This window comes from Etheostoma spectabile, chromosome 16 (genome assembly GCF_008692095.1).
Source record: "Etheostoma spectabile isolate EspeVRDwgs_2016 chromosome 16, UIUC_Espe_1.0, whole genome shotgun sequence".
Classification (NCBI taxonomy): Eukaryota; Metazoa; Chordata; class Actinopteri; order Perciformes; family Percidae; genus Etheostoma; species Etheostoma spectabile.
The window spans coordinates 12,251,900-12,264,936 of record NC_045748.1 but is presented as its reverse complement, the minus strand read 5'-3'; the positions used below and the strand labels follow the sequence as shown (position 1 = coordinate 12,264,936).

At 40.2% G+C, this 13,037-nt stretch overlaps 1 protein-coding gene across 5 annotated transcripts in view; it reads left to right on the top strand.

Moving 5' to 3' along the window:
- zgc:162472 (transcription factor TFIIIB component B'' homolog) overlaps positions 1 to 12,792 on the top strand; it is a 17,119-nt gene extending 4,327 nt beyond the window's left edge. Inside the window, exons 8-33 of one of the 5 annotated variants that reach the window (XM_032539504.1) lie at positions 104 to 198; positions 320 to 374; positions 493 to 630; positions 791 to 1,018; positions 1,220 to 1,283; positions 1,369 to 1,570; positions 1,659 to 1,768; positions 1,871 to 2,249; positions 2,427 to 2,561; positions 3,175 to 3,211; positions 3,296 to 3,409; positions 3,514 to 4,804; positions 5,483 to 7,468; positions 7,612 to 7,769; positions 7,920 to 8,152; positions 9,048 to 9,114; positions 9,207 to 9,360; positions 9,457 to 9,586; positions 9,670 to 9,703; positions 9,839 to 9,899; positions 9,991 to 10,272; positions 10,393 to 10,576; positions 10,687 to 10,852; positions 10,934 to 11,219; positions 11,352 to 11,682; positions 11,784 to 12,792. In XM_032539504.1, the coding sequence (XP_032395395.1) occupies positions 104 to 198; positions 320 to 374; positions 493 to 630; positions 791 to 1,018; positions 1,220 to 1,283; positions 1,369 to 1,570; positions 1,659 to 1,768; positions 1,871 to 2,249; positions 2,427 to 2,561; positions 3,175 to 3,211; positions 3,296 to 3,409; positions 3,514 to 4,804; positions 5,483 to 7,468; positions 7,612 to 7,769; positions 7,920 to 8,152; positions 9,048 to 9,114; positions 9,207 to 9,360; positions 9,457 to 9,586; positions 9,670 to 9,703; positions 9,839 to 9,899; positions 9,991 to 10,272; positions 10,393 to 10,576; positions 10,687 to 10,852; positions 10,934 to 11,219; positions 11,352 to 11,682; positions 11,784 to 11,891 (7,028 nt within the window). In that variant the 3' untranslated portion in view covers positions 11,892 to 12,792. Of the gene's footprint in view, positions 1 to 103; positions 199 to 319; positions 375 to 492; positions 631 to 790; positions 1,019 to 1,219; positions 1,284 to 1,368; positions 1,571 to 1,658; positions 1,769 to 1,870; positions 2,250 to 2,426; positions 2,562 to 3,174; positions 3,212 to 3,295; positions 3,410 to 3,513; positions 4,805 to 5,482; positions 7,469 to 7,611; positions 7,770 to 7,919; positions 8,153 to 9,047; positions 9,115 to 9,206; positions 9,361 to 9,456; positions 9,587 to 9,669; positions 9,704 to 9,796; positions 9,905 to 9,984; positions 10,273 to 10,392; positions 10,577 to 10,686; positions 10,853 to 10,933; positions 11,220 to 11,351; positions 11,683 to 11,783 lie in introns of all 5 variants that reach the window. The other 4 variants (XM_032539503.1, XM_032539502.1, XM_032539506.1 and 1 more) reach the window with 4 other exon arrangements.
- Positions 12,793 to 13,037: the final 245 nt, after the last annotated feature.

The window sequence follows — 13,037 nt, the reverse complement described above, 5'->3', positions numbered from 1 at the left end:
TTCTGTTTACTAATCTAATATCATTTTAAAAAAGCTGACATTTGCTCTGATGCTTTGTTCATCTTGATTTTTAATGTCATGATTGTTTGTTGTTTTCCATCAGAGACAGACATGTTCTTCTTGGCAATTAGCATGGTGGGGACAGACTTTTCCATGATTTGTCAACTGTTTCCACTCAGAGCTCGATCAGAGATAAAGGTTAGTGATTAATACAGATGTGCATATATTTATGAAACATGATATGACGAAGTAACACTTTGCTAAACTAAATACACAATAAAATGCTTGTTGTGTTAATTGCATTTATTTAAACTTTCAGAACAAATTTAAAAAAGAAGAGCGAGAGAATGCCTGGAGAATTGATAAAGCTTTCAGTAAGTATTCAGTAGAACAGTATATTTAGCTGGTTTAATATAATATTTAATTATTAAAGTTCCATGTGCAATCAGTGCATATATTTTGATGCAATATTTACTGCTGATTATTCTCTAGGAGAGAGGCGGAAACTGGACATAGAGTATTTTTCTAAGCTGCTAGAGAAGATTCTGGAAGTTCAAAAAACCCGGAAAAAACTAAAGTCACTCGCTGTGAAGAAGTCTCCCAAGAAGAAAGAAAATAAAAAGACAAAAGGTATTAATCCTTCCAGGTGTTTTATCTTGTTCAATACTCAGTGAGTGGTATACTATTGTTGCATGGCTTCAATATTATTCTGGAGTATATATTTGACCAACTGTTTACCCTTAGTGTGCCTTAATTTAACAATCCTTGTGTGTTCTAATTTATTCTACAGGCAAAAAAGCTTCAAGGAAGCTGAGTGTTGTGGAGGAGGGAGATGAGGAAGAGCAGAATGAAATTTCTGACTTTGGGGAGGAGGGAGAGAAAGAGAATGAGGACCTCTGTAATGAAGGAGGAACCACTGTTGCTAAACCTCAGAAGAAACGTAAAAGAAAGAATAAACAGGATGCTTCAACTAAGGAACCAAATGACAAGAAAAACAAAACGAGTGAAAATGAACACGGTAACAGGAACATTTAGTTACCTTATCAAAATGTTAATGATGAAAGTTGTAAGTAAAAGTTTTAATAAAAAAGGTATGATTGCGCACAGACATTGCAATGTAAAATGTAGATCCATTGGAGCTGCCATTTGTTTTATGCATATAACCTATTGGCCCTTGATGATTGCTGCCTACACTTTTGCTTTGCTTTTATATGATCAGATGAGGCCTACATACCTGGAGACACTGAGGCAGCACTTCCTGAGGACTGTCCAAAATTAGACACGTAATGGAATTTAAAAAAAGTTTTAACTAAAATATTTTGCATCTTCAGTTGGCATTACAATTCCCTGGTTTGTCCTAATGTTCAGGTCTGAAAAGATTGACAATGTGAGTGAGTCCAAGGACAACACCATCAAGCCAGCTAAACTCTCTCGAGGCAGGGCACCAAAACCACTACTACCTTTGGGCCGGAAGTGGGGTAAGCAGCCCCCACCACCCTCCACAAAGACCAATGATGCGGCATCAGACAAAGAGGATGAGAGTGAGATTGATGGGGCCTCTAAAGAGCAGGTTATTACTTTTAGTTTCAGTTTCGAGTCATAAAATGTGTCTACAAATTGTTACTTTGACTTACTTAAAGTTATGCAAACCTTTTTAGGTAAATGAAGATCCATTACCCTTAAAGCAAGCCACTAAGAGGAAGTCAGCCAGTGATGACATTTACTCTGGTGAGGAGGATGTCACCGTTCAACCGCCGAGACCTACCAGGTACAATATTAAATTTTTTTATTCAGATTCCTATTCCCCCAAAAAATACTTGGTATATAATAGGATAAGAGCAGTTCATCAATGTGTAATTGTGTTTTATAGGTACGGGAGAGTGCCTAAACCCACCAAGCCCTTGAATATCCCTGGGATAGAGGCTACACACTCGTCTGAAACCACTCCTGCCTCACCAGCTGGGTCCACTGCTCCTGCCAGGCCTAGACCCAAATGCACAGCTAAGAGGGGAAGCTCATCAAAGCTACAATCAGCCCAAGAGTCCAAAAAGCCTAAACTAGTCACCCTAAGGGCTTCTCAGTCAGAATACAGTGATGAAGAGGATGAAAAGCAGAGAGAAGAGGAAGAGGTGGAGGAGGAGCACCCTGCATGTAGCTCCAGTAATGACAGCACTGCCCCTGCATTTGTGCCTGCCAGCCTGCGCTCCCCACATCCTGTGATTTCGGAAGTGGAAGAAACAATGGAGGAGGTGAGAAACTGTTTCCTATAAAGTCTTGCACTAATGCACACACTATCCATTTTTTTTTTACACAATTCTTATAACAAGCATTTTTGTGAATTTTGCATTAGTTTTCTTTGTGCATGGTTTTCCATTCCATAATTCAAACCCTCCACTCTGACTCCCCCCCACCCACCTCACACATAGCTTGATATCTTGGCCAATATGCCTGATGTGTTGGGCATCTCCCAAGATGTACTGTGCCCTGATGCCTTTTGCGAGCGGGCACAGAATGAGATAGGCACAGCTGAAACCTGTGAACATCAGCTGGATCTGCTTATTGTAAGTGTCCTATGCCTAAACTTTAGAACCAATGAAATTAAATCATTAGCCCCAGTTACATTTTTGATTTTAATATTTCTGATATTTAATCTTAAAGATCTGATGTTATCTATCTACACAGTTTTATCTACATAAGGGCCAAAATTTGTAAAAGTCAAACTTATTTTCCTCATATCTCCCTCTTTTTAGTTTAAGTACATGTATTTTGTTCGCTGTTGATTTTCTTAAAGTTATCTCGAATAAACAGTATGTGGTAAAAGGAGAAAAAAAAATAAGCAATAGAAAAACATAACAATAAAAACACAAACCTAGACACACACTCATATTGTGTCTTGCCATTATTTCCAGCTAAGGTTATCTTTTTGCACACTTTAAATTAAGAAATTGAGTTTGAACAATGTTGTATGCCATCTTCATGCATGAGTTGGATGAATGCAAAGCAACCTTTTTGTATCCAGATGTAATCAACTGACAAACATTTAGAAAGAAAATGACAGAAGTGTAACTGGGGCTACTGTACGTGTTTTCCATATATATCACGTCCCTTCACAACTAGTCTAGCTCATATTGGAAGCCTCTGATGTGACTCAAAATATATTTGTTTCCCTTGCAGGATGTTATCGACTTCCTTTCTATAGAAAACACTGAAGGTATGTTGAAGAGGTATTCTAAGTAGCTTCCAGGGAAATCGTTGGTCTCAACGTCTCATACATTGTTTTGTGTTATTGTTTTAGTATCTGAGGACAAGAGCTACAACGAGGCTGCTCAAACCCTGTTGACCATTGGCAACATGGCTCACCTCTCTCAGTCAGCACAGAATCAACTAGCCACTCAAGATGACATACAAGGTTGGAGACAAAAGCTAAAAAAAATCCTGATATTGGAATTGGATTGCTTTCCTTGTAGATTAATTATTTACATTGAATTTAAAATGTGCCTTATTAAAATGCAGGGACAACACCAGTCAGTGTGAATGAAACCAGCCAACACCTGGAAGAAGAGATGGCCTGCTGCTCAAAGCCTGCTGCACAGGAGGAAAACAGTGCCACTCTTATGTCTGGAACTTCTGTTCCTGGAGGCCCAGAAACTGTTACCACTGTGGAGCTAGAAAACTGCACAACAGACACTGATGCCATCCCTGTTATTAAATCCAGTGATCAGAGGACAGGTTCTCATATGGACCCTACCCCTCAATTGAACTTAAGTCAAGAGAGCTCAAAGACAAATTCTCCACAGATCAGAACAGGATGCTTAACCAAGGTCAAACCAAAACCTAACCTAGGCCAATCCTTAAGGACTGTTCAGTCAAAATCCCAACCAGAGACTTCAGTAGAAAGGACACTTGAAGAGAGCCACACAGTAGCTCCTGACCTTTTTCAAGCCACTGAGATACTATCAGCTGCAGAGGAAATTCCTAAAATAGCAGACTGTAGTAAAAATGTGTTAAATATTGAAATTTCTAATATTGAAGTCAAACATATAGAAAAAACATTTGGCAGTCAAAAGAGGTCTGTTGGTCATGTAAAATCTGGTGCAGCAAAATCAGATCAAAGTGCCTCAGAGACCCATAATGACGACTTTTCTGAAGTCCAGCTTGAACCCAGTTTGGGACAGACCACCAGAGAATCCAGGTCAACATCTGCATCTACAGATGAAGTAATGATTTCTCATGTTGGAACAACTGAGATTAGCTGTAATAGTCAGGTGACATCCAACTCAGCTGTCACATTCAAAGAGTGCAGTGACAATTCTGCACCGGTAGGAGTGTTACCTGTCAGTCAGAAAGAAGAGAGTGAAGTCCCATCTACTAGCCAGACAAGGAAGAGTCGAATCCAGAAAGTCAAACCCAAACTCAACCTAGCGCAGACATCAAGGACCGTACGCTCTAAACCTCAAACTACAAAAGACATCGTTAAAGACTCCACTCCAACTCCAAACCTCAAATTCACTGAAAAAACAAGAGCAGAGGTTGAAGCAGAGCCATCTTGCGTCACCTCTTCAGAAAAAACAAGTCTAAGTCCCTGTCCTGCTTCAACTTTAACACCGTCGTCGGATTTAGGGACTACTTTTACACCCACAGAGGAACTGTCTACAACTGAGGAGAAAAAGACAGATGTTGGAGTTGTTGGTCAGGTAGAATTGGGCACAACAACATTATATTTGAGTGACTCAGAAAACAAGAACCTCTCGGAAGTCCAGTTTGAACCCAGGAGGGAACAGGCCACCAGAGACACAATGCTAACATGCACAGATGTTAGCATTGTATCCACAGATGAAATACTGATGTCTCATGTTGGGATAACTGAGACTAGCGCTAATAATCTGTCACCACCAGACTCAGTAGTCACAGAATCGCAGATTGGACAAGAGTCAAACATAGACTTTGCCCAAGTCCAAGAGAGCAGCGACTATCCTGATTCATGTGTTTTGCCCGGAGAAGTGTTACCTGTCAGTCAGAAAAAAGAAAGGGAAGTTGCATCTACTTGCCAGACCAGGAAGAGTCGATTCCAGAAAGTCAGACCCAATCTCAACCTATCACAGACATCAAGGACCATACGTTCTAAACCTCAAACCACAAAAGAAAATGTAGAGAAAGACTCCAACCCAACTCCAAACCCCAAATTCCATGAAAAATCAAAAGCAGACGTTGAAGCAGAGCCAACTTGCATCATCTCTCTTGAAAAACCAAGTTTAAGTTCTGGTCCTGCTTCAGATTTTATACCATCAATGCATTTAGGGTCTACTCTTACACCCTTGGAGGAACTGTCTACAACTGAGGAGAAAAAGACCGATGTTGGAGTTGTTTCTCAGGTAGAATCAGATACAGAAATATTATATCGGAGTGCCTCAGAAAATCAGAACCTCCCTGAAGCTCAATTTGAACCCTTGAGTGAACAAGCCACCAGGGACACAGTGCTAACATCTGAGTCCATAGATGAAGCACTGATGTCTCATGTTGGGACAACTGAAAGTAGTTGTAATAATCCGCTGACATCCGACTCCGCAGTCACAGAATCCCAGATTGGACAAGTGTTAAACATAGTCTCTGCACCAGTCCAAGCAAGCATTGACTATCCTGCTTCATATGTTACACCTGTAGAAGATTTACCTGTCAGTCTGAAAGAAGATAGACAAGTTGCATCTACTAGCCAGACCAAAAAGAGTCGATTCCAGAAAGTAAAACCCAATCTCAACCTAGCACAGACTTCAAGGGCCGTACGTTCTAAACTTCAAAAAACAAAAGGCATTGGAGAGAAAGACTCCAGCCCAACTCCAAAAATAATAGCAAAGTATGAAGCAGAGCAGACTTGCATCACCTCTCGTGAAAAACCAAGTCAAAGTCCCTGTACTGCTTCAGATTTGAAACCATTGTTGGATTTAGGGACTACTTTTATACCCACAGAGGAACTGTCTACAACTGATGCAAAAAAGAGTGACGCTGGAGTTGTTGGTCAGTTAAAATCGGGTGCAACAACATCACATCAGAGTACCTCAGAAAACCAAAACCTTTCTAAAGCCCATTTTGAACCCAGTACGGAACAGGCCACTAGAGATTCAACGCAAACGATGGAGTCCAAAGATGAAAAACGTATGTCTTATTTTGGGACAACTGAGAGTAGCTGCAATAATCTGCTGACATCTGACTTGGCAGTCACAGAATCACAAGTTGGACAAGGGTCAAATATAGTCTCTGCCCCTGACCAAGAGAGCAACAACCATGCTGCTCCATGTGTTACACCTGTAGAAGAGTTACCTGTCAGTCAGAAAGAAAAGAGTAAAGTCGTATCTACTTGCCAGACTACAAGAGGCCTATTACAAAAAGTCAAACCAGTCGTATCACAGACATCAAGAACTGTGCGGTCAAAGGCTCAAACCACAAAAGACCCTTTCACTCTCTTGCAACTTCCGGAGATATGCTCGAGCCCTACTTTATCATCTGAATCAACTGACAAGACAAAAGCAGACGTAGAAGTGCAACCAACTTGCAGTACCACCCCTCCTGAAAAGCCAAGCCAGCTTAAAAATAGTGTTTCTCTCTTAGTGTCAGTACCATCATTGGAATCATGTTCTACTCATAAAAGCACAGAGGAATTATGTTCAACTGAGGCGCAAAAGATAGATGTTGGATGCAGACAAGACTCAAAGTCAGAGGGCTTAGAACAAAATGTTCCTCAAAGAAGGCGACGCTTTCCAAAGGTCAAACACAAACCCAATTTAGGATCCTCCTCTCGAGCTACGTTCACAAAACCGCTGTTAAAAGATGTCAGTAAACCCTCAGAACAGTGCCATATGGACACGTCTTTAACCTTTGAACAACAGCCCGAGGACAATAACAATGCACAAACAGAACTGGAACTCACAAAGACAGACAGCCCGACATCAACACATTGTTCATTACATACAGAACCTCTCAGCTCAACAATGTTGGTACCTGCCAAGTCAGAGAAGTCACTAGACAGCACAAATTATAAGGGTACGTCCTCTGATAGCGTTGTCACAGCAACATCTTGGATTGCTGAGAATCCGTCTGTGTTGACAGACTCAGTTCTGACTCAAAGTAGTGAAAAAGCCACAGTTGAAGGGGAATCCACAGGGGACAAAACGTCAAATAATGACATGGTGGCCGGACCTGCTTCACATTGGGACTGCAAACAGGGCATGTCCATTAGAGCTACAAATACCCAACCAAACGATGATCCAGCTGCCGTTACAGATGTCCATACTTCAGGAGATGGTTTAACCGAGTCAAAAATTGAATTTAAACCCCCGACTAGCACACAGTCCTCATCAGATCCAAAAATAACCACTAAGCAGCCACGTTCAGAGAATGTCTCTGAGGCTCAAAGTCAAGATGCAGTCCAACATTGTTCTGAAACCACTGAAACTAATCAAACAGCTGCCCAACGGTAAGAAATAAATCATGTTTCATCATTATGTGCTCAAAAATACACAAGACAAATATGCTGTTGTCATGTCTCATTTACAGCGGCATGTTCTAAATGAATTATTAAAGAATTATTAGTTGTAACAGTTTGTTTTCCACTTAAAGGATTGATGATAATCAGTCAGTGCCAACTGACTGTCACATAAGAAAAGCTCCCCAGACTTGTAGAGGCCGACTTATTAAACCAAAACCGAACCTGGGACGCAGCAGCCGACCCCCCCCACAACCTCAACAAATCCAGAAAACAAAACAAGCAGAAACAGGTTTGTTTGACACTTTTTAAAACGGAAGTTCCCTAACTTTATATTCAGGATTATATATTCAGGATTACTGCCATCAAAAGTACTACAGTACTTTTTTTCTTTTATATCACTAATGCTTTTATTTAAAAAAAAATGTTTTTATCCCCACAGATTTTGGTGCTTTGGTTTGCCACAAACTTGTGTCTGAACGTCAACCTGACATCCAGGAACCAGTAGAGAGAGCTATTGAACAGTGTAGTAACCAAAATCCCTCTCCAAGTGATGCTGGGTCTTTGCTGGGCTCGACACAAGTTATTGAACAACTGAGTCAGCATGACCCCCCTCCAAATGTTGCTGAATCCTCTCTGGGTTGTTTGACACAACTACTAGACAATTTTACTCCGGTAAGATAATAATCAATATTTACAGGAGGAGGTGTATCTTCTGATCATTATATGTATGATTACAGTGTCTTTTTGTGTTGAAATTCCTGTTAAGCTTGGTAATAATTAGCCTGGGCCAACATGCTTCTAACATGGAGCAAGTTATGTTTTGTCATGTGTCACTGAACTGAGTTTATATTGAATAGCAGTATACTTGTACCGCATTTTGATACTTCTGCAGTTCCTAGTAGGTGTGTGAAGAAATGGTAGAGTAGCTCAACTATTGAAAAAATTGGATGTCAATTAAATCAATTTTTTGAGTCAACTGTAAGAACTGAACACTACATGTTGCATTTGAGAGTGCATGAAACTAGTTAGGAAGCAAGCAGTTATTAGAGCCCGACCGGTAAAGGATTTTTAAGGCCCATACCGATGGTTATTTAAAAATCCAATATTCCGAAATATCGGCCAATATATATTTGAAGAAAAGAAAAAAATCCATCACTTATGCAGCTCACTTGTCCATGCAGCAGTATTGATCATTGCAAACTATGTTGATGATGGACATAAACTGTTCTTTTGCCCGAATAATAATACAGATAATAAAAAAAATGTCAGTTTGGGATTTGGGAACGCGTATTTGAATGATATTGATACATTCCTTGGGCTAAAAAAAATAAATAAAATAAAAACAGCTATTTCCCGGGATTTCTAGGAAATGGGTCGTTTTTTCCTGGGATCTGATTCATCTTATTTTTGGGAAAAGTATTAAACCCTAGTACCGACAAAACTACTACACCAAGTTATTGCTCTGACTAAACCACCTTTGACTAATGGTAGGATTTAATCTTGGTAAAGAAGCCCTAATTTAAGGATTTATCCTAATATGTCATTGTGATTCTCTTCATGTGTCCAGGATGCATCAACATCAAGTACAGGAGGGACTAAAAGTCATCCAAGTCTCAACACAGTATTTCCAGACAGTAAGTCAGTTTCCAGGTGATTTTTTGCTGTAAATTACATGCAGTATATGCCCTATGGTTTTGGCTAAAACTTCAATCACTCCCACTGTCAGTGCTGTTGCAGCAGAAGCCTTTAGATGCAGATGAACCATTCTTCATCCTCTCTCTGACTGAGATCCCAGTCGGCTCATTAGGGGAGGCTGTGGACAGTGTGCCTGAGTCCCTCCCTTATCTTCCTGTAACAGATGTATCAGTAGGGCAACAGAGGTTAGTGCCTACATTTTATCAGATGGTCATCCCATTTGTGCAGGCGCGGATCTGTTTTGGTGTCTGATTCTACAACTTTCCCTTACCCTTCATTAGTGTTTCTGGAGAGAGTTTGGCAGCAGCTGGCAACGGGCTCCTGTCTAATGTAGCTGTGTTCATGGAGGAGAGTGGTGAAACAGGCCTCATCAAAGCAATAGATATTGGGCCTGACCCAGCTGCAAATATAGTAAGTGAATTTTCTAGGAACCACTTTTAGTGTGATAAAATGTCTGTTTTGTCACACTTTTTGTTTTTTCTCTCCCACACCAGGGTTCGATCATGGAGAATCCAGTGGATCCACATGGTAGAGTGATAGCAGTATTCTGTCATTTATTTAAGCAAAGTAATAATTTGTCTTGCTAATAGCAAGTCTGGATTGTTTGTGTTTATGAAACAGATAATATTACAGTCCATGCATCTGAATTACCTGAGACTGTAGAGAATAATGATGGGACTGAAATGCCCCCCGCAAAGCAGAGACTAATGGACACTTGTAGAAGAAGAGGTATGTAGGACATTAATACTTACTCATCACATTCACTCTTAGTAAATTGGACATTTTTTACTCATGTACTTGTTTTTCTTAAAACCAGCCAAACTGCAGGTTAAGCCCAATACTACCAAGAGGAAACAAGCCAGCAAGACCCTCGCTGCTAAGGAAGCAGAGTTGATCCCCATTTACCCAAAACCCACTGGGCACTCAGGGCCTTCTGTGCAGCCAAAAGTCTTCTATGACGATGTCACTGAGCCACAGAAAGGAAGTGATGATCCTATGGATGGTGAAAAAGAGACTCTGAGGGGCGGTGAGGACCCTGAGGATAGCAGCTCAGGAGCACAAATCTCAAGGACTAGGCGGTCTAGTAGTCGGAATAGGTGAGTAAAAATGGTAAAATAAAAAATCTTGTTTGAAGTCTGAATAATTCCTTCCAAGTTTACATGATTTCATATAGGTAATAAAATGTTAATCCATTTTTATTTTCCAATATCTGACAGAAGAGCCGAAGGCTCCCTTTTCCTACCTTCTGAGACTTCCAACGCTGCCCCTGCAAGCGGGGAAACCCTCTCGACATCTTCTACCACATCACCAACACAAACAGAGGTGGACGCCGACCAGACTTGTGAACTCAGCCCACTATGCTCAGACACAACTCCTAACACTTCTCTGTATCCTGCTGAGGTAAGGAAGGTACAAGTACACAGGTGGATGGAGAAGCATTCTGATTCAGTGGAGATTTAACACCTACATAGAGGTGATTACAGCTGATCATTTGTTCTTCTTTGTTGTAGGTTTCAGCTTCTCAGCAAAGTGTGGAGAGCAGTTCTATGGAGGAGGAGCCCACCAGTGTGTCTCAGTACTTCTTAAGTGATATTTTTACAGAAGTGACTGCAGAGAAAAATGATGAGACTGAAATTCCCCCTGCAGCGCAGACAGAAATGGACGCTCATAGAAGAGGTATGTAGTACATTAATACTCATCACATGCACTCACAGTAAAATGGACAAAGCTTTTTAATCATGTACTCATTTTTCTTAGAACCAGCCAAACTGCAGGTTAAGCCCAACACTACCAAGAGGAAACAAGCCATGAAGACCCTCACTGCCAAGGAAGCAGAGTTGATCCCCATTCACCCAAAACCCACTGGGCACTCGGGGCTTGCTGGGCTTACTGTGCAGCCAAAAGTCTTTGATGACAATGTCACTGAACCACAGAAAGGAAGTGATGATCATATGGATGTTGAAAAGGAGACTCTGACGGGTGGTGAGGACCCTGAGGACAGCAGCTCAGGAGCACAAACTACACGGAGTAGTAGTCGGAATAGGTGAGGAAAAATGGTAAAAAAATAAATAAAAATTCTTGTTTGAAATCTGAATAATCCCCCCCCCCCCAAGTTTACGTGATTTCATATAGGTAATAAAATGTTAATCCATTTTTATTTTCCAATATCTGACAGAAAAGCCAAAGGCTCTCTTTCCCTACCTTCTAAGACGAACAACGCTGCCCCTGCAAGCGATTCTCCACCTGGCAAAGAGGCTCCCAAGGGCCGTAAGGTCAAAACTCCACGCGCAGCAGGAAAACCATCTACCCCAGTAACTGGTGTCTCAACATCGTATGATGTCACTCCCACATTCAGTCCGACACAGCCGACCCAGGAAGCCCACTTAACTTCTTCTACCACGTCACCAACACAAACAGAGGTGGACAATGACCAGACTTGTGAGCTCAGCCCACTGTGCTCAGACACAACTCCTAGCACTTCTCTGTATCCTGCTGAGGTAAGGAAGGTACAAGTACACAGGTGGATGGAGAAGCAGTCTGATTCAGTGGAGATTTAACACCTACATAGAGGTGATTACAGCTGATCATTTGTTCTTCTTTGTTGTAGGTCTCAGCTTCTCAGCAAAGTGTGGAGAGCAGTTCTATGGAGGAGGAGCCCACCAGTGTGTCTCAGTACTTCTTAAGTGACATTTTTACAGAAGTAGAAGAGGGTTGAAAGCTCTACATAGGTCGAGGGAGAGTGTGAACGTGCGAATGGCTTGCCCATTTTAATTCTTTGTTCTGTTAAGTTATGTCTGTAAAGGTTAATTTATAACTAAAATTAGTTTTTTGTTTGTTTTTTGCCGTCATTTGTTATTAAGTGAAGCTAAATTGATTATACTTTTTACAAGCACTTTGAATTTGTCCAGTAATTTCAATTTACTGAAATGTTTTTTTTTTTTTTTTTAAAGCCAATAATTCAAATAAATATTGAGTTGTACACATCACTAACCAAAACACTGGTAAATTACAGGTTTGATTCAACATTGGAGCAGCATTTCCTTAATTATTTATTATTTTTCAAGCCTCAGATTCCACAATTTGGTTATTTATTAACTGTGACAATGTAAATATTGTACAATAGCAAAATATGTTTTCTTTTCCATATCTGATCTGTTTAAATACAGACCACAACATTGGTCTAAAAAAACATAACTGGATTTCTTGACATCATGTACAGTTTGTTTAAATGTATTACCTTTTTATAATGCCTCTTCTGTGTATTTCTGACAATTTTTAATCATCCTTTCTAATCTGAAACTAATTTTGGTTGTCTTATTTAGAAATCCAATTGATCGTAAAATTGCATCATTATATTCTGCAAATTCAACCCATGCAGAGAAGGGTGGTCATACTTTATTTAAGGAAAATGTTATACCAGCTAGCATTTGTTGAGCCATTTGGTTGTACTGTATATAGTTTTGATTAGTTCAGTATTCAATCAGTTACTTGTACAGATTTGCAGCATTCATATTAATATGTTTGATACTTGGAACAAAAACACGTTATCTTTTAAATGTTCATTAAAAGTAACACATGTAATCTGTAAGATGTGAATAAAACGTATTCTTCCATCACCACTTGGTTTAGTCTTCCATCTACAGTATGTGGATGCTTTTTTGGCTAGTTTTTTTATGTGGTGGTGACAAATTTCCATTTTGGTACAGATTCATATGAACTCCAGAAACACTACTGCATGTTTTTGTACATTAAGGTAAGTCATTTTATTGCAATTAACTGTTCACTATTATAGTATCTACCCTTGTCTTTTTTTTTGCTTAAATACATGTTAGCGGGGCGGCTGTGGCTCAGTGGTAGAGTG